Source organism: Octopus sinensis, unplaced genomic scaffold, assembly GCF_006345805.1.
Source record: "Octopus sinensis unplaced genomic scaffold, ASM634580v1 Contig19123_ERROPOS200000, whole genome shotgun sequence".
Classification (NCBI taxonomy): domain Eukaryota; kingdom Metazoa; phylum Mollusca; class Cephalopoda; order Octopoda; family Octopodidae; genus Octopus; species Octopus sinensis.
The window spans coordinates 105931-132291 of record NW_021836180.1 but is presented as its reverse complement, the minus strand read 5'-3'; the positions used below and the strand labels follow the sequence as shown (position 1 = coordinate 132291).

The window sequence follows — 26361 nt, the reverse complement described above, 5'->3', positions numbered from 1 at the left end:
AGGGGCTATAGTAGAAAACACTTGCCCAAGCTACTATGCAAAGCGACTGAACATGGAACCATATGGTTGGGAAGCAAACTTCTCAACTACACAGTCATTCGTCCCACTATGTCTCCAAGTTAGAAGTTCATCAAGCAGAGATCTATAAAATAAATGCCAGATTGAAATACGTATTGAGGTCAGTATGATCAATTAAATTTTTGAAGGCGATACATCATCATGGCAACAGTCGAAAGAAAACCAAACAAAATAATGTTTAAAGACTTAATGGTTTCAACTTTAAGGTAATGGGTTACTAACCACAGGATAATGAGTTCAAGACTTCGTATTGAACTTCCACTCTATACGGTAACAGTATATGTGCATCTCAGTCTACTTGACTTCCAACAATTAACAATTGTAATCTGAAGTGCGATGGTTGGCAGTAAGAAAGATGACCAGATTTCTTTAAAAATTATCGTGCAAAATATTCCGAGAGAAAGTATTTTTTTCCCCACAACAAAACACACATGCACACACACACACACACACACACGTGTGTGTGTGTCTGGTAACTTGAGCTACTACAAATATAGCAAATCTCTCTTAAAACACCCTTTCATCAAAAGAAACACACACATTTACAGTATTTCAGGGTTAAAAAAAAATTCACCTCAATAGACGTCATTGATTGGTTGAAATTGCCGAAATGCAAGAAATTAAACAACAAATAGCTTACAAACTACATAATTCTCTCAAGAAAGCCAAGAGAAAAAGATGTTTTATAAACACATTCTACCGGTATACGAAGTTTAAAAGTGTTTAGTTACAAAGAAATTATTTTTAAAATCTGCCGGTCAAAGCGAAAAGATAACTAAACCTCTGAAAACAGTGCCCCAACATGGCAGATGTCCAATAATTAAAACAAGTAATTGAATAACAGACTATACGTTACAATGTATGCAGGATAGACCCCTTGCATTGAGGAAACCCCCTCCAGGATTTGATCACAGAATCTACAATGACAAACATGGCACACAAGAGATATACGATTAGCTATCAACACCAACACCAAATCTTTGGCTTATTCACAGCTTGGTTTAACTATGATAATATTATTTACACAAGGATACATATTGCATCCGTTTACACCAAATGAAACTATTTCGTTTCGCAATTAGTTTTTACATTCCTCATTTTTTGTTGTTTTTCCAATCGAAATATGTTTATTGTAGTATCTCACTATATATATAAAGAGGAATATATATATATACATATTATTATTATTTTTGTGTCTCTCTTTTTGTCTCAAAGCCGTAGGGCGCCTGTGTCATTCATGTTTTCAATCGTTACTGTCCCCAAAAAAGATTTTTTTGTTTCCTGTTCGTCTCTGTTGCGTTTCATTCTTTCCTTCTGTGGCTGGCTGATTCAGAGCGGATCTCAGAATTAAACAGCCGAAATCTGCGATGAGGGATCAGTTTCTGACTGAAGAATAAAGGCTTGAATGACTTATTTGTCTTTTTGTTCGTCTCTTCGTGTATTTCACGTTATTTATTTATATAAAGGTCTATTATATATATATATATATATATATATATATGACATAAAACCACATTAAAATACAAATCCAAACCGAACACAAACAGGAGCGAAGAGGAGAAAAAAGGAAATAAAAAGTAAGAAAAATATCAATTGAACACCAAGAGGTCCCAAGTGGTTGTAGAAAGAGGTTTTCGTAATTGTCAATATAAATGCATTGATGGGCGTTGCTGGCCTCTCCCACGCCTCCTCTCTCTTTCTCTCTCTCTCTCTTCGTCCTCCCCTTCTCCGTCTAATTTGTTGTTGGTGGCGCACCATTATATAATCTGGTTCATCATCTGCTTTGGTATTATACTTAAAATTTGTTTTATTAATGAATTTACGTTTCTCGCTTAACCGGGTTGCTCGTACTTTTCTGTTGATGCATTTTACGTGGAGAACAGAACTTCTAAGCTATTAAGATATTCAACCAATCTGTAAGATTACTTTCCACTTCATATATACGCAGTTCCGTTTCGTACAATTTCTTTTGGCAGAAAAGAAACCCGGATATATACTCGTTGTTTATTTTATCCTCTTGAATTATAAACTTTAAACTTATCAACGAGACATATTTCACCTTTTATTTCTCTCAACAGGTAAGTAACAACTTACTGCGATAATTTTAAAGCTTCTTCATGGACCGTGATAATTGACAAATGACTTAATCTAAACAACAGTCTTTTCTTATAATTAGTTTGTGCTCATTAGTTTTTCTATTGCTTTTAAACGTATTTTTACCCCTTTTTGAAATCTATTTCCTCGAAGTTGGTGATATTGCTTTTACTTTTCTGTAAAAAGTTGCTAAAACATCTATATTGGACTTCGATCATCATTGACAAGTGACATAATCAATATTTATTTTCTCTATAAATGATTTATATTCATTATTTGGGAAATGCTTTTTAATTTTTTAATTCGGACTTATTTTCCGCCCTTGTCTATGAAGATATATTTTCCACTTGAAATTATAGGATGGCGATATTGACGCCTCTAATTTTCATTGCAATTCGCTTTCACTTTTATATTGACACTATTTTCTTTTTTCATCTGTAAACTGCATGTTAACCCGTTATTTTGCCATGGGGCCAGTTGTTACCTTTCTTTTATCATTTATTTGTTCCAGTGATTTGATTGTGGTCATGCTGGGGCACCGCCTTAAGGAATCTTAGTCGAATGAATCGACAAAGTAATTTTGGTCACTATACAGCTTCCGTCGATGTCGGGTGGGAGACGCACTTGTGTGATGGGTACCTTTTATCTTTTACTTGTTTCAGGCATTTGACTGCGGTCATGCTGGAGCACCGCCTTGATGTGTTTTAGTCGAACAAATCGACCCCAGGACATATTTTTAAAACCTAGCACATATTCTATCGGTTTCTTGGTGGGGGTAAAGTGCAAGCACCCCTTCTGTTTTTTTTTTTTTTTTTTTTCATAACTTTCTTTGGATTCCTACGTTTTCGAAATCGGAGATTACGAGCGACTTTGCTTAAATAAAAATACGTTTTCAAAATTTTAATCCCCCCCCCCCCAATTTTAAAATTTTTCACTTTTTAAAAAATTTTTTTTTTTTCTGTTTAATCCTCCTGGAAACATACGGTGTTTATGAATATGGAAAAAAAAAAAAGGATCCAATAATGTTTTGTTTTGACACATTCTACCAGTATACGAAGTTTCAAATTTTTTTAGTTAACTAGAAAATTCCGTCCATCTAAAAGAAAAGATCCAAAAAGAATTTTTCATTTCAAATTTTCTTAGGAAACACACACACACGCTGGGCGTATATTCTGGATGTGCTTGGTGTGCGGTGCACACCCATCGAAAATGGCAAATTCATTATAAATATTAATCTTACTTATTAATTTAATCACAAATTGTAATGGAAAACTTTTCTAATACCCCTGCTTGAAATATGGTGGCATTGGCTGTAGCAGCACACACAGGTTCGTTGCAGTTCAACTTGATACAAATACGCATATTTAACAAAATTTTCGGTACGAATTATTTACTATTTCTTTATAAACACAACACGAAGATAATTTGTAGCATGGCAACAAGATTCAAATAGATACGGAGAGTTAAGATTTAGAGAAAAGAAAAAAAGAAAGAAAAAAGGGCGTTAAGCTGAGGAAAAGATATTTTCGGACGTTTAGCTGTTATTTCTAGCATATCGAGTTTTCTGGTGAGGGCTTCATATTTTGTCGTCTGCTGTTTCAGGTGAAATCTACGCATGCGTAAAACGTACGGACTTTTATGCTTTTGGAAAGAGATGAGTAGGACACTCGCTTCACATATATATTTATATGTTACTGTCAGGAATTTGGGTTACATACCTATTAGTTTAAATCATCCTGGCGAACACTCCTAAGATACTATATACAGAGAGTGATCCCGGTGCGCGTACTCGCGCATCCGCGCCAGCTAGTCGTGACTGGTCGATCCTTACTGTGTGTTTTTGTGTTTTATTTACTTTGTGTAAAAAAAAAAGAGTTATTTTGTGTTTTATTTACTTTGCTAGGTAGTCGTTTTAGGATCGACTAGTCACGACTAGCTAGCGCTGTTGCGCGAGTACACGAGTGCGCGCACCGGGACCACTCTTTTTAAATAGTACCCACTCCTCATATCCTCCATTCTAAAAAAAAAAACTCAGAAGGCTTTGGTTGGTCGAAGGCTACAGTGCAAAACACCTGTCCAAGGTGCTACGCAGTTGAACCGAATCCGTGACAATGTAATTGGAAAGCAAGCTTTTTACCACACAGCCACGCCTCTTTTGCCTCAAGAAGTTGTTAGATATCTACTTTAACTTCGATAAATACATAAAAAATTGTTAGATATCTACTTCGACTATGATAAATCGTTTTGTTTTATTCAACGGTTCCCCCCCGAATTAATCCATTTTCATTTTTTAATTGATTTTCAACTTTTCTTTATCCATTTTTTTTTCTTTCCTTACATATTTAACTCTTTCGGGTCAGTGAAATTACATTTTCTTTGCTATAGGAAGTTGTTAAAATGTGTTTTTATTGAACTGCGATAACTGTTGTCGAGTGACCAAATCAATGTTTTTCTTATCTAATTGATTTGTGTCTATAATTTCTCAGTTGCTTTTCATCTGTTTATATTCTCTCATCACTAAGAGTTACGTGTTATCGTAACTCCATGACAACACTGATCGAGCGACACCTATGATCAAACCTGCTCCATGCGTGCGCCTTTTCATATATACAGGATAACATAGTCCTGGGTGTATTTCTTTATTTAAGACGGTAGGATGAGATTTCAAAAGAATTGGCTGCTATTTCGTGCAAATTGAGCAACTTCTAAGGAGCTGCTTCGTTTTCACTGAAATACTTCTCTTTCTCTTTCATACATGAACGCATTCAATCTGTCTCTTCCGCGCCTTCACATACACATTCTCCCCCTTTCTCTCTGCCTCACACATTTCCTCTCACTTTTACTCTCTTCCTCTCACATGCACACTCTCTCACACAGACGTTCCGAATTCACATACTGTGTGTGTGTGTGTGTGAGAGAGAGAGAGAGAGCTTTGTATTATATAAAGCTTTTAAAATGCCAGAGGTAATAAAGATGGCATAAAGATAGAACTTAAATAAAACCGAGGCGATCTTCCTATTTAAGTCCCGTACCTGTCAGACAGGATGTCAGGTGTATTATCTGTAAACGACCATGCGAAGGAGAGGTGATGAGAAAGGCCCCTTTAGTACACTACACGGTTGATAGAAGGCTTCGATTGGTTGGGTTGCACATTGGTGTGTAACAGAGCAAGAGACAAAAGTGCGCCAATACCAACCAATACAACAGGGTGCAAAACAGTGGCCAAAGGCTAGCTGTTATCTACTACGTCCGTACTCATGTATATATAACAGAGAGAGAGAGAGTCTGCTAAACATCTATTCATTGTAAGAGGACTGTGTGGTAGGAAGCTTGCTTCCCAACCACATAGTTTCGGGTTCAGTCCCACTGCATGGCACCTTGGGTATGCATTATCTACGAGAGCCTTGGACCGACCAAAGCCCTGTGAGTGGATTTGGTAGATGGAAACTAGAAGAAGCCTGTCAGGTGTGTGTGTGTCAGTGTTTGCCCCCCCCCCCCGCCACCATTTGACAACCAGTGTTGGTGTTTTCATCTCTGTAACTTAGCGGTTTGGCTAAAGAAACTAATGAATAAGTTCCAGACATAAAGAAAAAAGAAAATAGTTCTGGGATCAATTCATACAAGTAAAAACATTCTTCAAGACGATGTCCCAGCATGGCCACAGTCTTAATAACTGAAACAAAGAAAAATATAAAAGTTAAACGGACATTCTTTCGGTATATCCCTCAGAACTGTCAAAATTTGATTGTTCATTAATTTACGTAGAAAATTTTTTTTATTTACTTTTTGCATGCCGTATTCAGTTCTATGTACTTCTAGTTGGTCACACAAACACACACATACACCCATTATATTTCATATGCATACATCTTTTTTGTATATATGTGTGCATATATCCACACGTATATATGTAAGGCACAGCATGGCTTTGTGGTAAGAAGCCTGCTTCCCAACCACATGGTTCCAGGTTCAGTCTCACTGCGTGGCATCATGGGCGAGTGTCTTCTATTACAGCCTTGGGACAACTAAAACCTTGTGAGTGGATTTGGTAGACAGAAACTGAAAGAAGCCAGTAATCTTATATATTAAAACTGAAAGTGTTTGTGCGTGTGTGTGTGTATCGGTATGTTCTCGTTTTTGCATCAAAATGGCTTGACCAATTTTTCTTAAACTTCAAACGTACATTCCTTATGTATCTGGGGAGGTTTTAAGTATTAATTGATTTCGAAAAAATGTTCGGGTAAACAGCAAGAGGAATAACATTTGGGCATGAGTGAACGGTGTGAGTAATTATTTTAAGCTTCCAAGGGAAATAACCCATTCCCTCCTGGAAATAACCATCAAGGGAAATAACCCATTCATTTTCATTATGCTTATTTCTTAGTATTTGAAGTGTTTTAGTTATTTTCTCAATTTATCCAAGACAACGCTTAAACAAGTAAATAGTATTCTCCTAAACAATAGATCCACTTATTTCGGTTAGTGACTTATTCACAAATATAGCAACACTAGCGCTGCTGAGGGGAATATTCTCTGGGAACGCACAAAAGCATTTAGTATTTCCTCCTAAAATCTATATACTCTGGGAACATATTAAAGCCCTTTTTGGGGCTACATTATTTGAATTCTTACTATAGGGTAATAAATTTCATGTTATTACATAACTGACTTCACAATTTGAGTATTCATAACTTATTGGGAATTCCAAAAAACAAGATCCTTTGTAAGACAGTTCGGTATTCTCAAGGCTACATACTTTAAGGGCTACATACTTTGTATTGTTGTTACTGAATTAGCAAAACAATTATGAGAACAGAACTAAGGGATGAGCCCGCTTTCCTGGAAATTACGGGGTATGTCAGCTACTATATATATAATATATATATGCTTATTATAGCCTCAGGTCAACCAAAACCTTGTAAGTGGATTTCGTACTCGGAAACTGAAAGAAGACTGTCGTGTATATGTGTATGTGTGTGCATGTTTTGTGTTTGTAGCCCAACAATTGCTTGCTAACTGGTGTTGCTGTGTTTACATTCCTGTAACTTAGCAAAGGCGGCAAGCTGGCAGAGTTGTTAGCACACTGGGCGAAATGCGTAGCCATATTTCATCTGCTGTTACGTTCTGGGTTCAAATTCCGCCGAGGTCGACTTTGCCTTTCATCCTTTCGGGGTTGATTAAATAAGTACCAGTTACGCACAGGGGTCGATATAATCGACTTAATCCATTTGTCTGTCCTTGTTTGTCCCCTCTGTGTTTAGCCCCTTGTGGGTAGTAAAGAAATAAGTTTGGTATAAGACACTGACAGAATGAGTACTCGGCTTACAAAGAATAAATCCTGTGGTTGATTTCTTGACCAATGGCGGTGCTCCAGCATGGCTGCAGTCAGATGACTGAAACAAGTAAAACAATAAAAATCTATGCCATTTTAATCCCACGAAGGCCGGGTATCTCTGCGAGTGTATATTTGTGTGTGTCTGTGTTTGTATCCCCCACCATCACTTGACAACCAATGTTGGTGTGTTTACATCCTCATAACCTAACAGTCGGCAAAAGAGACCAATAGAATAAGTAGTAGGCATACAAGGTATAAGACCTGGGGTTGATTTGTTTGATTTAAGACGGTACTCCAGCATGGACGTAGTCAAATAACTGAAATGAATAAAAGAATACATATACATACGTGTATGTGTGTGTGTGTTTATAGATAGCTAGCTATCTAGACACACAAATGTATAAATATATACAAAAACGTACATACAAAAACACACACACATTTATGTGTGTGTGTGTGTGTGTGTGTGTATCTCTATATATATAAAGCTGAAGTTGTCTGTGTGTGGCAGGTTTGGTAGCCTTCAACTAACACTATCTCCTCCGAGACCCTGCGGCACAAGTTGACCAAAATTGAGTGTATGATAGAATAAGGCTTGCTCTTCCGTCTGTGGAAGAAAAAATTGAAATCGGACCTTGTTAACACCAAAGCTTGTTTACATCAAAAAGGTGCTATATTTTCTATGAAAATCCCTATTTTTTACGATTATTTGACTGCTGTGTCGTCATTTTTCGGGGTATTTCAACCAGAAAAATGTTCACTTAAAGAGAATAACAAGCTACATAATGCAAAATTTTTACTTTTCAAAAATTCCAATTCTAAAGGGTCGAAAAGAAAACTAGCTCAAGCAACACTGGGCTATACTGCTAGTATATATATATATATAAATATATATGTATATATATATATATATATATATATATATGTATATATATAGTTAATCCGAACATGAACAAAGAGAAAACACAACAACGCAAGGACGGGGAACAAGTATAGTGTTATTTGGAAGGAAAGAAAGAAGGAGGATTTAAAGTTTCGAGTGGAGCTCTTCATCAGAAGCAGAAAGAGGAAAGGTCCAAGGAAGGGAAGACAGAAAAAGAAAATCGCCAACAATACACACGCAGTCACACACACACACACACACACATATATATGTGTGTATATATATATATATATATATATATATATATATATAAGCACGACCTTCGAACTTCAGGCCTCACCAAGGAAATGACTAGTGACCGAGACCCTTGGAAATATGCCGTGCATGAGAAGACTTGGCAAACCAAATGAAACCATAATCTCATGGCCTATGCCAGGGGCGTAACCAGCCCACTTGTGCATAACCTTTCCTTCTTTGGTCACTAAAACTCTGCTTGTGAAGACTGTTGAGGCAAGTAAAATCAAATCAAACCAATCAAAAGCAAAATCAAAATCAAATTTGATGACTGGCGTCCATGCTGGCAGGGTGCAAAGAGCACCATACGAGTGTGATTGTTACCAGCGTCGCCTTACTGGCACTTGTGCCCATGCTAGTAGGGTGCCAAGAGCACCATCCAAGTGTGATCGTTGCCAGAGCAGCCAACTGACTTCCATGCCAGTGGCACGTAAAAGGGCACCATTCAAGCATGATTGTTACCAATGCCACCTTACTGGCACCTGTGCTGGTGGCATGTGTAAAAAGACTCAAGCGAGGTCGTTGCCAGAACTGCCTGACTGGCCCCCATGCCGGTGTCACATAAAAAGCTTCCACTACACTCTCGGAGTGGTTGGTGTTAGGAAGGGCATCCAGCTGTAGAAACTCTGCCATATCATGATTGGAGACTGGTAAGACCATCTGGTTTGCCAGCCCTCAGTCAAAATCGTCCATGCTAGCATGGAAAGCGGACATTAAACGACGATGATGTACTAGGCTTACAAAGAACAAGTTAGAGCTGAACACAGCACGCGAAAAGGAAGGAATTGCTTTTCTAACGTTTATCGGCAATCTTTTGCTTTCACCCTGCAAACATGTCATTACTGTTCATTGATTTCACCCATCGCTACATTCCGAGTTCAAACTGGGGTCGAGTTGCTCAGTTAAAGGCGGTGCTCTAGCATGGCCGCAGTCAAATGACCGAAACAAGTAAAAGAGTAAAGAGTAATATCAATCATCATCATCATCATCGTTTAACGTCCGTTTTTCATGCTGGCATGTGTTGGACGGTTCGACTGGGGTCTGGGAAACCAGGAGGCTGCACTAGGCCCCAATCTGACCTGGCAGTATTTCTACAGCTGGATGTCCTTCCTAACACCAACCACTCCAAGAGTGTAGTGGGTGCCTTTTACATGCCACCAGCACGGAAGCCAGTCAAAGCGGCACTGGCATTGGCCACATTTGGATGGTGCTTTTTACGTGCTACCAGCACGGGCTCACAACTACAATTTCCATTTGATTTGATGTTGATCTACTTGACTCAATAGGTCACCTCAAGAATGGCATGTCATTCTACGATCCAAGGTACTTTTGAGTGGGCTGGCTATGCAACACTGGTGTAGGTTACAACTGAAGATTCACTTTATTTGCGGGGTCTTCTCAGTCACAGCATACCTCCAGAGGTCTCGGTCTTTTGTCATTGCCTCTGTGAGGCTTAATATTTGAAGGTCATGCTTCACCACCTCATCCTATGTCTTCTTGGGTCTCCCTCTACCCTGGATTCCTACCACTGTTTGGGAGTGGCACTTCTTCACAGCTCTCCTCATCCATCCACAGTATATGACCATACCAACACAAACGTCTCTCATTGGTATGGTCATGTACTATGAATGGATGAGGAAAGCTGTACAAAGGACAATCCAATTATCTATTTACATTATAACATAATATACTATGAATATAATATAATATAGGTGCAGGAGTGGCTGTGTGGTAAGTAGCTTGCTAACCAGCCACATGGTTCCAGGTTCAGTCCCACTGCATGGCACCTTGGGCAAGTGTCTTCTACTATAGCCTCGGGCCGACCAAAGCCTTGTGAGTGGATTTGGTAGATGGAAACTGAAAGAGGCTCGTCGTATATATGTATATATATATATATATGTATATATATACATATATATATATGTGTGTATGTGTGTGCGTTTGTGTGTCTGTGTTTGTCCCCCTAGCATTGCTTGACAACCGATGCTGGTGTGTTTATGTCCCCGTTACTTAGCAGTTTGGCAAAAGAGACCGATAGAATAAGTACTAGGATTACAAAAGAATAAGTCCCGGGGTCGAGTTGCTCGATTAAAGGCGGTGCTCCAGCATGGCCGGAGTCAAATGACTGAAACAAGTAAAAGAGTAACTAACAATTATTTGAAAAAACAAAACAGCCAACAATATGTTTCGACTTATATACATTTTTTAATATACAAACGATTCAATTCCCTTATTGAATTTGAATTGAGACCCCTTTCGGTCATGACTGACCGTGGGATTGCACCTAGAAAGTTACCCTCCGAGGCACAAGTCCGGGCAAGGTTGTTTATGGAAGACCGGCAGTCGCCCATGCATACTGACCTCCCCTCTTCACGCCACCAGTGTTATCCAAGGGAAAGGCAAAGGGGCTGATACAGCTTGGCACCTGTGACGTTGCAACTCATTTCTACAGCTGAGTGAAGTGGAGCAACGCGAAATAAAGTGTCTTGCTCAAGAACACAACATGCAGCCCGGTCTGGGACTCGAACTCACAACCTCATGGTCGTAAGATCGACGCTTTAACCACTGAACCATACACCTTCACCGGTAGAAATACTGCTAATATATTTGTGCAGCATCCTAACAATTCTACCAGCTCGCCGCTTTTGAGGGCCTAACAATAATGAATGCCAGCGAGTAGAATAAAAAGAGAAAGCGAGCGAAATGATGGAACAAGACGCAGTGATGCGAGACTGAAAATATTTCACTTCCGAATAATACAATTCTTCAAAATATTGAAGACATGACACATAACACTGAAGAAGTCTTTCTACACACCAGTTGCCCTGATGAGGCTTATATATAAGGGAATTGAATTGTTTATATATTAAAAAATGTATATAAGTCGAAACAAATTGTTGGCTATTTTGTTTTTTTAAATGATTGTTTCTTATATTATATTCATAGTATATTATGTTATATTATGATATAAATAAATTATTTGATTGTCATTTGTAACTCTCTATTTAATTTATTATATGTAATTTGCATTATACCCATATTTATGTGGTATTCAACCAACATACAAGTGAATTGGATGTTTTACACATACCTTTGAAGGAATTTTTTCCTTTGTTTGTTACCTCATATTTATATATATATATACATTTGCTTCAGTCATTAGACTGTGGCCATACTGGGTGTAGTGTGTGCGCGATTTGAATATAGAGGCACCTACCTTCTCTTCTTAGTGACGGAGACCCTCCAACGGTGACTAGTCCTTCCACACAGCCCCGACCCGAACACTAACGATAGCAGCTGCTAGCCCAAACCCTTAGCGACGTCCTCACACATCTTGTCACCTCCACGACCCACGTTGGAAAGGGCGCAATTCCCCGCTCCCTGCGCACGCCTGACGCTGACCCCTTCCGGTTGCCCTAGCTTCCGGTCAACGCACCCGGCTGCTGACGTCATCCCACACGCCACCCTGATCTTAAAGATCACAATCTCTCCGCTCCATGTTGTAGTCCACCATCCAACCGGGAGAGCGCCTTGCTCGTCGAGATCTTCTCAAGCTGGGCTCCTCGTTCTCCCCCTCTCCAGAATCATCGTCCGTCGAAGCAACAATCTTGCGAAGGTCCAAGACGTGTCGTGGTGTTCCATCTACGGATACGTTGCTTCTGGAATTGATCGCCGTCACCGTTCCTCTGCTCCATTGAGACGTACAGCGCGCCTTTGGTGGCTTGACCCAGACTTCCTCCCCTATTTTCACGCGAATGGGTCCCTTCTCTTCCTCGTGACCCTCCGGCACTTTGCTCGGGTGCCTCCATTCATATTTGAACACAGCTCTCTGCGGCACAGATTCCTCAGCTTGTCCGGATCGGGGAGACAAGTTGTACCAAAAAACTGCTTCAAGTGGCGAAATGTGCCCTCTTTCCGCTATGGCCTTGACTGTCCGATGGTGCCTCTCCACGATCCCGTTACCGCTCAGCCTATACGCTGCTCTGAACAAGCGTCGCACATTCCACCGATCAAGCATAACCCTCAATGCTTCCGAACGAAACGCTGCCCAGTTGTCCAACAGTAGTTCTTCCAAGGGACCTCTCTCTAAAAATATCCCGTTCAGGATCTGCGCAATCTCGTCAGCAATGCCCGATCTCAACTCCTCCAAATGGCCAGCCGGCCCGGCCCGCAGTCGATCATAAAGAGGTACATTCGCTGACGGTAGTGTGTCACATCCACAGCTAGCCTTTTCCAGTCCTGCTCCACGGAAAGGCTTCCCTGTTCATGCCCACACGGAGCAGGGTTGATGGACTGACACCTGTCACAGCTCCCGACCACCTTCCGGACGCTTCTCCTAGTGACGTCAGCATCAATTTTTTTTGCCAGATACAGGGTCCTGTCCACACCCAGGTGATGCATATCATGCAGTTTCTTCAGTTCAGAGTCATCCAACCAACACGCCACAGCTATCCCTTTCCGGGCCTCCTCCAGTTCTTCCAACCACGCTCTTTTCACCCTGGTCAGTACGTCCGCCCTGTTTTTCTCCGAAGGCTCGAAAACCACGTTCAGCTTCAGTCCGAACTCGGCGATCAATTCACCTAGAACTCCTAGACGGCGCTTCACTAACATCTCCACAGCACCTTTCGTCCGCACTCTCCTGTCACCAGTGATCACCGATCCTACCCAGCCAAGCACAGTGGCCAAATCCGTCCGGATTTCAATTGTGCGCAGCCCCCATTTCAAGGCCAAGTTCACCCCTTTCAGCAGCGCGTCTAATTCGGCGACATTGATGTGGTTGAAATCATCTGCTTTCCAAAGCCAGGCCGCGTCCTCCAACGCAGTGCCTTCGATTGCCAATACCACCCCTATCGCTATACTGCTAGCATCACACCAGACGGTCCCGCATTTCGTCTTGGGCACGTACCAGTTCCCCCCGACCGGGTCTTCCGCTCTTGTCCTCTCTAGGATTTCCTGCATCATCGCCACCGTCCCTTCTCCCACCTTGTCGCCTCACCTCTCTCCTTCTGCTCGTCTCTTGGTATAACTACACGCCGTGCGCAGCCATCCAGCGATCGGGTAGTGACCGACCAACTTCCCACACACCGAGAACAGCTCTCTCCTGCTGACGCTGGAACTCAGCTCTGGGATTTCATTTCCTCTCCAGAACACCAATTCACCTGATCCAACTCTTCGCAGCTTCAGCCCCAGCGCGGCTCCCCCTTCAATCGACTCCGGTGGCTTAGCAATCAGTCCGAACTTCTCCAGATGTCTAACTACCTCGTCGGCTGGCACTACAGTTTCGTCCACCAAAATGTCGTCAATGTAGGAGCTGGTGGCCTTTCTAATCTTGCCGTCTTTCCCTAGGACGGACCTAAGCACTGCCGCCATGATCTTCGGAGCGGAATTCAGCCCGAAACCCAGCCTGGTTAGACAGTACGTCCGGCCCTTGTACTGCACCAGCTGATATCGCCACAGTTTGTCGCTCACATGGAGCTGCAAGTATGCCGATCTCAAGTCGACAATCGTCGCTGCCTCAGTCGACTGTCTCCACTTACGTAATGCCTCGCCAGAAACGTCTGTCGCCTCACCTCCCGTGTGACACGATATGTGCTGGTTTAGCTCCCTGAAGTCCAGCACCGGTCTGACTTTTCCCTTCGTAGGCTGCACCACCACCATCAGGAGTAGCACTCCGCCCGCTACCTCCTCCTTCCAAGGGACAAGGACCCCTTCCTCGATCCACCTCTCCACCTCATCTTCAAACTCGACTCTGGCGTGGCCTTTCAGGGTATGCTGGTAACAGCTCACCCTGTTCTCCAGCGTCGGGGGCCCGTCCTTCCATCGCCACTCTATCGTCCACCGCTGACCATCGAACGCAGCCTGAAAGTCTTTGTCCTCGATGGTGTAAGCTGCACAGTCCCTCGCGGGGCTCTGCTCTCTCTGGCGATCCTGACTTGCAGTGCACGACGCCCCCACGCTTCCGAACATGACCTCATTTCCCACAACACTGACGCCACCGAGGCAGTTGATGGCGTCCATCCCCATCACCACGTCAACTCCATCTATCATGCGTTCGGCCACAATTGCCTGCAGCCTTAGCGTCGTGCCGCGCACCACTATCTCTACCTTGCTGCTGCCTCTGCAACGGATTTCACTGCCGTCGACCGCCCGGACACTACTCACCCCGTTCCATTCCTTCGTCACCCTCTAAGTCACCAGGGTGGTCGTACAGCCCGTATCCACAAGGGCCTTGAACGTCTCCCCCTCGGCCTCCACGTCAATCAATGGCAGTGTCTCCAATAGCACCTCTACTCATTTGAGGGGAAAGTTCGAGAAGCAGCAATTTCCCCGCGGTCGTTTCCCTGGTCGCAATCACGGGCAATGTGCCCTGTCTGCCTGCATCGATAGCAAACGGGCCCCGGCTGCATACAGTCCCGCGCCATGTGTGGTCCCTGGCATCTAAAACACCGTCCTGAGAACGGCCGCTGTCGTTGCACGGTAAACTTCTGTACCTCTTTCTCGGGACGTCGTCCGTCTTTACGCGCCTCCGTCACCGCCATCGCTATCGCCTTCCGCCCAGAGTGTCTCGTCAACACGCGAGCCTGAGCTACAAGTTCGCTCAACGGCATCTTTTTAACCCCGGGCAGTCGTTGTAGGTGAATCCCTACATCGTCGGGGAACCCATTCACGAACGCCAATCAGGCTGCTCTCTCCAGTCCCTCTCCCGCAAACCCGGCCAGAGTCGCCAGCCTTCTAACTTCTGATGCAAAGTCATCCACTTGGCCTCCCGTCCACCTGATTGCACCTAGCTTAGCAAAAGCTGTGTACTCGCATTCCGTGTAGGCATCACACAAGCGTCGCTCTATATTCTCCTCGCTGAGCCGTTCCTCTTCATCCATCTCTAGGTATAGCGTTAACGCACTCCCTTCTAAATACAGCGCCATAAGACTCGCCACGTCGCTTATGCCCTGCAGTCTTGCCACCAGCCTGATTTTGCAAATCCAGGCCACTACATCGCCTTCGCTACTAAAAGGTCTGACGACGTCACTGGCGATCCTAATTTTTGCGGACATCGTGTTGAAAAAAATGTAAATGTTTAAGAATGGCCGAAATAGCTTGTAGTGTGTGCGCGATTTGAATATAGAGGCACCTACCTTCTCTTCTTAGTGACGGAGACCCTCCAGCGGTGACTAGTCCTTCCACACAGCCCCGACCCGAACACTAACGATAGCAGCTGCTAGCCCAAATCCTTAGCGACGTCCTCACACGTCTTGTCACCTCCACGACCCACGTTGGAAAGGGCGCAATTCCCCGCTCCCTGCGCACGCCTGACGCTGACCCCTTCCGGTTGCCCTAGCTTCCGGTCAACGCACCCGGCTGCTGACGTCCAGCTGCTGACGTCATTCCACACTGGGGCACCATCTTGAAGAGATTTTAGCCAAACGAATTGACTCCAATATTTTTTGTTTAACCCTGGTTCTCATTCTGTTGGTTATTTTGTCGAACTGCTAAGTTACATACACTTAAGCAAACAAACACCAGTTGTGGTGGAGGACAAAAGGAGATACACGAACTCTTAGGGAGGAGCGAGCCTGTTTTCTCTCGGTAGTTGCTATGGTGAAAGAAGACGAGAGTAAAAGGAATTGCAACAGGCATGTTTATCTCCAGTCTCCAGCTAATCAACTTTTTCGTTTTCCACATGAAACGGAAAATAAGGCTGGAGAAGAAATGCCTGTCGCAAAGTGTGTTTCGTAAAAGATAGAAGTCTATAGCAAATATGTTGCGAGTGAAAGAACCTGTTTAATTGAGAATGTAAAAAAGGAGAAAGCAAAGTCTTCAGTGTGAGTATGGGGTTTGTGGGGTCAACTGCGTCCTCTGCTTCATTTTTTGTTATTCACTCATTCTCATTTAATTGTATAGATTTTAATTGTTTGTTTATTCATACGTTTCGTCTCATTCGATACCCTGACCCCAACGTTTGTTTTGTCCCCTCTTTTTCTCAACCTTGTGGTGAATAAAGAAATACTCTCTCTCTCACACACACATACACACACTGTGCTTCTTTCTGATTCTGTCTACCAAATCCACTTATTAGGCTTCACTTGTCCCCGAGGCTATAGTAGAAGACATTTGCTCAAATGTTCCACCCTGTGGGACTGAACCTAGAAGCATATGGTTGGGAAGCAAACTTCTTACCACACAGCTACACCTGTGCTCATACACACAAACACACACACATATATTCATATATATATTATACTCAGACACAAAGATGGCTTCCACACAGTTTCTGCGCACGAAATTCACATCATCATCATCATCATCGTTTAACGTCCGCTTTCCATGCTAGCACGGGTTGGACGATTTTGACTGAGGGCTGGCAAACCAGATGGCTGCACCGGGCTCCAATCTTGATCTGGCAGAGTTTCTACAGCTGGATGCCATTCCTAACGCCAACCACTCCGAGAGTGTAGTGAGTGCTTTTTACATGCCATCTGCACGGAGGCCAGTCAGGCGGTACTGGCAATGACCTCGCTCGAATCTTTTTACACGTGCTACCGGCACAGGTGCCAGTAAGGCCGCGCTGGTAACGTTCATGCATGAATGGTGCCCTGTGGCAACAATCACACTCGGATGGTGCTCTTGGCACCCTACTAGCACGGGCACAAGTGCTAGTAAGGCAATACTGGTAACGATCACACACGAATGGTGCTTTTTATGTGCCACTGGTATGGAAGCCAGTTAGCCGCTCTGTCAACATGCTGCATATTTCATTTTTTATATAGGTGCAGGAGTGGCTGTGAGGTAAGTAGTTTGCTTACCAACCACATGGTTCCAGGTTCATTCCCACTGCATGGCACCTTGGGCAAGTGCCTTCTACTATAGCCTCGGGCCAACCAAAGCCTTGTGAGTGGATTTGGTAGATGGAAACTAAGCCCGTCGTATATATATATATATATATGTATACTTGTGTGAGTGTTTATGTGTTTGTGTTTGTTCTCCCCAACATAGCTTGACAACCGATGGTGGTGTGTTTACATCCCCGTAACTTAGCAGTTCAGCAAAAGAGACCAATAGAATAAGTACTAGGCTTACAAAGAATAAGTCCTGGGGTCGATTTGTTCGACTTAAGGCGGTGCTCCAGCATGGCCACAGTCAAATGACTGAAACAAGTAGAAGAGTATATATAATTAATACATGACATGAGTCTATGACCGATTGCTGTATTTTTATGCATTTCGAAATTTGAGGGCAATATCAGTTTATTTGAATAGCTTTTGAGAGCATTCCTTAAAATTACTTTCATTCTTATGCTATGTAGTCACTCAACATGCTAGAACTAGTGCCAAGCCTCCTTCAATTAACAAAAAGACAGGATTTTAATGGTTAGAATACCTTTGAAATTAGGTTACCTTAATCATGTCTGAGCTAAAATAAAAATGACTAAAGCTGCTGCTTCTACTACTCCCATTTGTACTACTACTGCTACTACTACTACTACTACTACTACTACCACAGATAATGATTTCAGATTTTGGCACAAGGCCAGCAGTTTTAGTGAATGAAATACCACTAAATATTTTGTTCAACATTCTAACGAGTCTGCTCACTCATCACTGACGAGATAATAATTAATACAAATCATAATTTCTAATGTGGGCAAAGGGCCTGAAATTTTGAAATGGGAGTAGAAGGGGCTTAATTGGTACCATGGACACCAGTATTTAACTGTTTCTTGATTTTGTTGAATCTGAAAGAATAAAGGCAAAATTGACCTTGGTGGGATTTGAACTCAGGACATAAAGAGCCAGAAGAAACAACACATAACATTTTACCCCATGCGCCAGTGATTCTACCAATCCATGCCCTGACAAAAAATGATAATAGTTTCAAATTTTGGCACAAGGCCAGCAGTTTTCAGGGAAAGGGGAAGTACACTACATCGACTCCAGTGATCAATGTAAACACCGATGATCAACTGGTACTTATTTTATTGACCCTAAGAGGATGAAAGGCAAAGTCAACCTTGGCAGAATTTAAACTCAGACTGTGAAGACAAGTAAAATACTGGTTAGCATTTTGCCTGGTATGCTAACGATTCTGCCTGCTCACTGCCTTAATAATAATTATGATAATAATAATAATGCTGAGCTGAGACCCTCTTCGGTCATGACTGACCATGGGATTGCACCTTGAAAGTTACCCTCTCAGGCACAAGTCCGGGCAAGGTTGTTTATGGAAGACCGGCAGTCGCCCACGCATTCCAGCCTCCCCTCTCCACACCACCAGTGTTATCCAAGGGAAAGGCAAAAGGGCCAATACAGCTTGGCACCTGTGACGTCACAACTCATTTCTACAGCTCAGTGAACTAGAGCAATGTGAAATAAAGTGTCTTGCTCAAGAACACAACACGCAGCCCGCTCCGAGATTTGAACTCACAACCTCACGATTGTAAGCTCGATGCTCTAACCACTGAGCCTTGCACCTTCACATAATAATAATAATAATCCTGAAATTTGGTGGGAGGGGACTAGTTGATTACATTGACCCCAGTGTTTAACTGGTACTTAATTTATCGACTCGGAAAGGATGAAAATCAAAGTTGACCAGAATTTGAAATCAGAACATAGCAGCAGACAAAATACGGCTAAGCATTTCACCCAGCATGCTAACGATTCTGCGAGTTTGCCGCTTTGATGATGATGATAATGATGATGATAACAACAACAACAACAACAGTAAACATAATGAGCCAATTCAATATACACTATGGGGTTTATTGACCTGCTATAAGTAACAAGCACCTCTCTCAAGTCATGACCTGCAGTCTTTAAAACATAGGAAGAACACATAGGATGATATAGTCTAAGATAAACTGTGTCATGAGAGATGGCTTGATTGTGACTAGAATTTATTTTTATTATAGTTTTGTCTGTTTAGGTTTGACTTAAGTTTCAACAACAATAACATACCAACAAGAAACAGTAACAAATTCTCCCTCATATCACACTCAGCCATCTCTAAATGAGGAGGATCACACTATATAATGTAGAACTAGATAAGCTGTGTATGTACAGAGATGGGATTGTCATGGGCAATACACTTTTCACTATCATTGTGGAGGAACAAGGTCAAGCTGGAGCAAAATATGATTGTCTCTGACAACATTGTCATCATTTGTGTACCATCTCTACCTCATTCACCAGCACAAGGGCACAACCAGTGGCAACAGTACTTTTTGTAGTAGTAGGAGTTGTAGCAGCAACAGCAGTGGTAATAGATTCTTCATACTTCCACACACACATACATGTGCACCTCCAAGAACATTATCAGGATAACTGCTGTCAATGGACCTGGCAATTAGAAGTCATATTTACTTAGCACTATCATCTCTCACCAAAAATAAAATAACCTTTTAAATGCAACATGTATATATCATTTCTAAATAAGATGTTTCTCCTTCTATTTTATCTAGCACTTTCATTGCAAACATGAATAGACTAATGGTATTTGGAATCATCTGTGAAAATAAAACAAAGGTTTCTCTTCTCTATGCCACACACACGATTTCCATTAATGGTTTTACGTCACACGTCAACATCGAGGCTGAATATATAAATGAAAGCCAACACAAGACAGAAGCTAAGTTTGTTTTCCCTGTGGAAGAAGACAGTGCCGTATATAAATTCGAAGCTAAAATTGGTGATGTCCATTTAGTTGCCAAATCTAAAGACAAAGATGTTGCCAAAAAGGAATACAAACAAGCTGTAGATAAAGGTCAGTCTGCCATTTTGTTGCGAGAGACAAGTACATCTGGCGATATTTTTGAGTATAGTTTAGGTAATATTCCAGCAAATGAAAAGATCCATTTACAAATATGCCTTGTTTCTGAACTTTCTTGTGAAGTTGATGGGGCAGTGAAATTTCATATGCCATTTGTGCTTAATCCCAGATATGGTCTTAAACCTGCAGATGAAAATTATCAAAATGCACCTAAACCAAAAGAGTTTAGTTTCAATGCCTCTGTCAACTGGAATTCACAAATCAAAGACATCAAATCAGAACATCCAGTTAACGTGGAATATCAGGATAACAAGTGTCATGCTACTGTGAGAATGGCAAAGGAATTCAATTTTGAGAAAGACCTTCTTCTGCAAGTGTACTATGAAGATGTAGAAAAACCACAAGTAATTTTAGAGAAAAGAGATGAGAATTCTAAAGGAATGTTTTCTAAAGATATTATGATGATAAATGTGTTTCCAGAACTTCCGCAAGTAAAACAATCTGCCGCTAATGACTATATTTTTGTTATTGATCGCTCAGGAAGCATGAGTGGAGAGAAAATTGAAGCAGCAAAAGATACTTTGTTACTTTTCTTAAAAAGTTTACCTTTGGGTTGCTCATTTAATGCTATCAGCTTCAATAATGATTTTGAATTTCTGTTCAAAGAAGGAAGCCGAGAATATAGTGAAGATTCTCTGAATGAAGCATTGAAATTTCAGAAAAATCTATATGCTTCGGGAGGGACAGAAATTCTTAGTGCACTGAAATCACTCTCTGACAAAAAACCATTTCAAAATTTCCATCGACAAGTATTCTTAATAACTGATGGTGCTGTCTACAACACAAACGATGTCATTCAATTGGTCAAGTCACAAGTAAACAACACACGATACTTCACAATTGGTATTGGTTCTGGAGCTTCTACAGAATTGGTCAAAGGTATTGCCCGCGCAGGGAAGGGACAAGCAGAGTTTGTGATGACAAACGACAACCTTAAGGCAAAAGTTATGCGTTTATTAAAATTGTCAATGCAACCATTTGTATCTTCGGTTTGTCTCTCTGCTAAACATGGTGAAAACAATAAAGAATTATCCTTTATTTCAGTTCCAGAAAGGCTGCCATGTATTTTCAGTGAAGAAAAATTAATCCTTTATCTAGTTTTGCATGAAGCTGAGACTAGTTGCAAAAATGTGAAATTGAATCTTTGTGGTAAAATTGGTGAATCAGACTTTTCACTTGATTTTGAAGCAAGTCTGTTGGGACAGAATAATAAGGAAATGACAATACACCGTCTTTGTGTGAAAAGGAAAATACAGGAATTGGAATTAAATGAAGATTTGGGTAAAGGTGATGAAATAAAATCAGAGATTATCGATTTGGGTACAATGGCTAATTTAGTTTCAAAGTACACAAGTTTTGTTGGTTTGGATGAACATGTTCGATTGGATTTTCAAATGGCCTCTATGGCAGCTCCAAAACATAGAGCCATACGTTATTGTGCTTCTTCGCCACAACCAAAACTTTTGTGTAAGTCCAAAAAAGTTTTACAACAATCAGAGCCAATGCCAGTACGTCCAAGAGAAGTTATTGCTGGAATGTATGCTTCCATAAATAATTCCTTAAGTATAAATGCTGAGAATTCAAGACAGTCGCCTCACTCAGACTTAACCTCTTCAAAGGGAACAATTAAGGACATTTTAACATGTTTGGTTGATCTACAAGCTTTCTCTGGTTTCTGGAATCTAGATGATCAATTGGCTCAAGCTCTCAATATTTCTCTTAAGGATCTGAACGATGAGAATCCATCTCTTAGTGATAAAGTATGGGCTACAGCTCTTGTTGTTGCTGTACTAAGAGAAAAAATAGCTTCCCAGCATTGTGAATGGGAATTAATGGAAAAGAAAGCAATTGAGTGGCTGGAATCTCAGAATATACAACCAATGAATTCAGAGAAGTTACTAGAAAAAGCTACAAACTTCATAAAAAACAAAATGGTTGCCTAGCGATTTCTGTTTATTTCATATTTTAAAACTTTCACTACTGTATAACCGAGAAAAATACCTTAACATTTTAACTTGTATATCAATACTTTACTAATTCCTCTAAAATATCTGTAAACAAATATTTTATATATCTATACAGCTGTAAAATATAATGAAATATAGAGCCATAATCCTATATTTGTTGATTTTGTGTTATTTTTTTGTGTGAAATGTAAATATATTTCCAAGACTAAAAACAAGATTGAAAAAAACCATTTACGCACTTTTGGGGATTCAGTGACACAAACTTCCTGTTTGTTATGAAATTATAACCTTCCCTCAAAACATCGTTGTAGTTTATGTCCCAAACACCAGCTTAATAATGACAAAGTTATATCACTAAATTCTTCATTATTTTGAAAATTAATCAAAACAAATGCCATGCATTTCAACTGAAATATAGTAGAGAAACAGTTAAAGACATTCAAACTGAGTAGCAAGCATTTAACTCTACAAAACTAAGTAAAATAATCATTATGTAGCTATAGGTTCATTACTCACCAGGCTTCATATTGTCTTTTGTCATTAGAAATTCCTTAACGAAACGGGGTTTAATAAATAAATATCTGAGACAAATAATTGTATAAAACTCTATCCTACGTTTATCACATCTGTATTTTATCTTGGTTCATCATTACTATCATTCTTATGATATTAGATACTATTTGAAAAACCTTGACATTTATGTGTACATCTTATTCTGGATTTCTGTTAAGAGATTTGCTCTACTCACATCTTCAAGTCAGTGCCCCAGTATGGTCGCAGTTTAATAACTGAAACAAGTAAAAGAATGAAAATTAAGATGAATCCATTTTAGTTTCATGATGGGATAATATAGAACAAACACTAAAGACCAAAAGTACAACTTGTTGGGTAGTGTTGTAAGACACAGGAATATGTTGGAAGAGTTTTATCACAAAACTTATGGAATCCATATTCAGTGTTAGCAAAGTCAAATGTCTTCACTGATTTTGAAGCAAGGTTGTTGGGACAGAATAATAAGGAAATGACAATACACCGTCTTTGTGTGAAAAGGAAAATACAGGAATTGGAATTAAATGAAGATTTGGGTAAAGGTGATGAAATAAAATCAGAGATTATCGATTTGGGTACAATGGCTAATTTAGTTTCAAAGTACACAAGTTTTGTTGCTTTGGATGAACATGTTCCAGTTGCTATTCAAACAGTCTCTAGGACATTTACACCTAAAGCCAGGCGTTCTCGTAGTAAGAATGTTCCTGCAATAGTAAGAATGTTCCGTAAGTTTTACAACAGAGTTTTACAACACTCTATGCCAATGCCAGTACGTCCGAGAGAAGATATAGCTGGAATGTATGCTTCCATAAATAATTCCTTAAGTATAAATGCTGAGAATTCAAGACAGTCACCTCACTCAGACTTAACCTCTTCAAAGGGAACAATTAAGGACATTTTAACAGGTTTGGTTGATCTACAAGCTTTCTCTGGTTTCTGGAATCTAGATGATCAATTGGCTCAAGCTCTCAATATTTCTCTTAAGGATCTGAACAAAGAGAATCCATCTGTTAGTGATAAAGTATGGGCTACAGCTCTTGTTGTTGCTGTACTAAGAGAAAAATTAGCTTCCCAGCACTGTGAATGGGAATTTATTGAAAAGAAAGCAATTGTGTGGCTGGAATCTCAGAATATACAACCACTGTATTCAGAGAAGTTACTAGAAAAAGCTACAAACTTCATAAAAAACAAAATGGTTGCCTAACAATTTCTGTTTATTTCATATTTTAAGACTTTCACTACTGTATAACTGAGAAAAATACCTTAACATTTTAACTTGTATATCATTACTTTTACTCAGCTAATTCCTGTAACAGATCAATAAACAAATATTTTATATATCTATACAGCTGTAAAATATAATAAAATATAAAACCATAATCCTTATATTTATTGAACTTGTGTTATTTTCTGTGTGCAATATGAATATATGAAGTTTAAAGACATTCAAACTGAGTACTGAACATTTAACTCTGCATGGAACTGAATTATTTGATTTTTTTCTTTTTTTAGCTGTAGGTGCAATAGTCACCAATCTTGGCTTTGCTTTTTATGCTTTTGATGTCCATAAAAGAATGGCCAATTAAGAAATAAAATTGATTAAATCAATTACATACTCTACACACATTTCTGGCCCTGTACACGTTTTGTGAATCGGAATTTTAATGTAACTATGTGTATACCATATCCCGTCTTTTATCCACAACTCATTTTGGTCGTTGGACTGCAGCCATTCTAAGTCACAACCTAAAAGGCATTTTTTAGTTAAACACATCAACCCCAAAACTCATTTATTTTAAAATTGGGTAGTTATTCCATCAGTCTCTATGGTAGAACAGCTAAATTATGAGGAGGTATAATAAACACACTCACACACACACACAAAATGGGCCTCCACCCTGTTCCTGTGTACCAAACACACTCACAAGGAATTGGTCTGCTCTCGGCTATAATAGAAGACACTTGCTGAAGGTATTGTCTTGTGGGACTGAACCCTAAATATCATGGTTGTAAAGTTTTGTAACAAAAATAATTTTTTGTAACTAAACACTTTCAAACTTCGTATACTGGTAAGAATGTGTCACAGAAAATTCTCAAATTTTGGAAGTTATTTCTTGTTAAAGTTGTCATATTTCGGTAATTTCAACCAATCAATGACGTGTATTCAGATGAATAAAATTAATGCTGTTGTTTCTTATCAACAACTTCCGGCAGTGTATATTTCGTTTGTCGTTTTATTTATGACATATTTAATCTCAGTTACGTTTGTATGAATAAACGAGTGTATCTGAAGCATGTTTACTTTATAGCACCACCATAATTGTTCGTGCTTCATTTTTCATTTTTTTCCGTAACCCTAACCCTAAAACCCCAACCCTAACCCTAAAACCTTAAACCTAACTCTAAAACCCTAACCCTAAAACCTTAACCCTAAAATCCTAACCCTAACACCTTAAAGCTAAAACCAGTACAAATGCATGAACAATGTCAAAAATAACAGTGACAAACACGCCAATAGTTGTAGTTAACAAACAACAGCAGTAATTTTATTCAGCTGAATACACGTCATTGATTGGTTGAAATTACCAAAATACGACAACTTTAACAAGAAATAACTTCCAAAATACAGAATTTTCTCAACAACGCCAAGATTAAAAGATGTTTTATGTGACACATTCTACCAGTATACGAAGTTTGAAAGTGTTTAGTTACAAAAAATTATTTTTAAAATCTGTCAGTCAAAAGGTAAAGATCCCCCTTCACTTTCTGGAAAAATGTCTAGATAGACTATTTTCATTTAAAAGTTATTAGTGTGGTACACCCAAAAACTGAAGAATCTGAAATAAAAAAAAATGAAAGGACGTTACGCAAAATAATGAAAACAAAACAATAGTGTTGCTATAGTGTGCAAACCAGCTGGGAAAAGTTTTATCAAAATCAATTCACAGAAAACTGTGAAATCCTAAATTTCACTCCTAAGCTATTAGTGTGGTTTTAGGTGTATAGTTGCCCAGGTGTAATGACCTACAGTCACATTGTTTCTTTCTTACGGGCAGAATTAGCACACGTGGAACATGAAGCAAACAACTCTACCTTATGAACATGCTTTTCGGTCATTTTGTGATTAACAACCCTGCAGTTTCCGTTTACCAAATTCAGTCAGATATCTGTGGTTGATCTAGGGGCTATAGTAGAAAACACTTGCCCAAGCTACTATGCAAAGCGACTGAACATGGAACCATATGGTTGGGAAGCAAACTTCTCAACTACACAGTCATTCGTCCCACTATGTCTCCAAGTTAGAAGTTCATCAAGCAGAGATCTATAAAATAAATGCC

At 40.3% G+C, this 26361-nt stretch overlaps 1 protein-coding gene across 1 annotated transcript; it reads left to right on the top strand.

The window, feature by feature from the left end:
- Positions 1-1611: 1611 nt before the first annotated feature.
- On the top strand, positions 1612-24409 carry LOC115232033 (von Willebrand factor A domain-containing protein 5A-like). The gene is made up of 3 exons (XM_036500222.1): positions 1612-1655; positions 20140-21782; positions 23554-24409. The coding sequence occupies exons 2-3, from the start codon at positions 20156-20158 to the stop codon at positions 24225-24227; spliced, it is 2301 nt and encodes a 766-aa protein (XP_036356115.1). The 5' UTR covers positions 1612-1655; positions 20140-20155; the 3' UTR covers positions 24228-24409.
- The last annotated feature ends 1952 nt before the right edge of the window (positions 24410-26361 follow it).

Excerpts from the sequence above, each read along its gene's own strand:
- LOC115232033 (XM_036500222.1), top strand. The coding sequence starts at position 20,156 with ATGAATAGACTAATGGTATTTGGAATCATCTGTGAAAATAAAACAAAG. Across the intron at positions 21,783-23,553 it reads GGAATTGGAATTAAATGAAG|ATTTGGGTAAAGGTGATGAA; the intron begins ATTTGGGTAAAG and ends AATTAAATGAAG.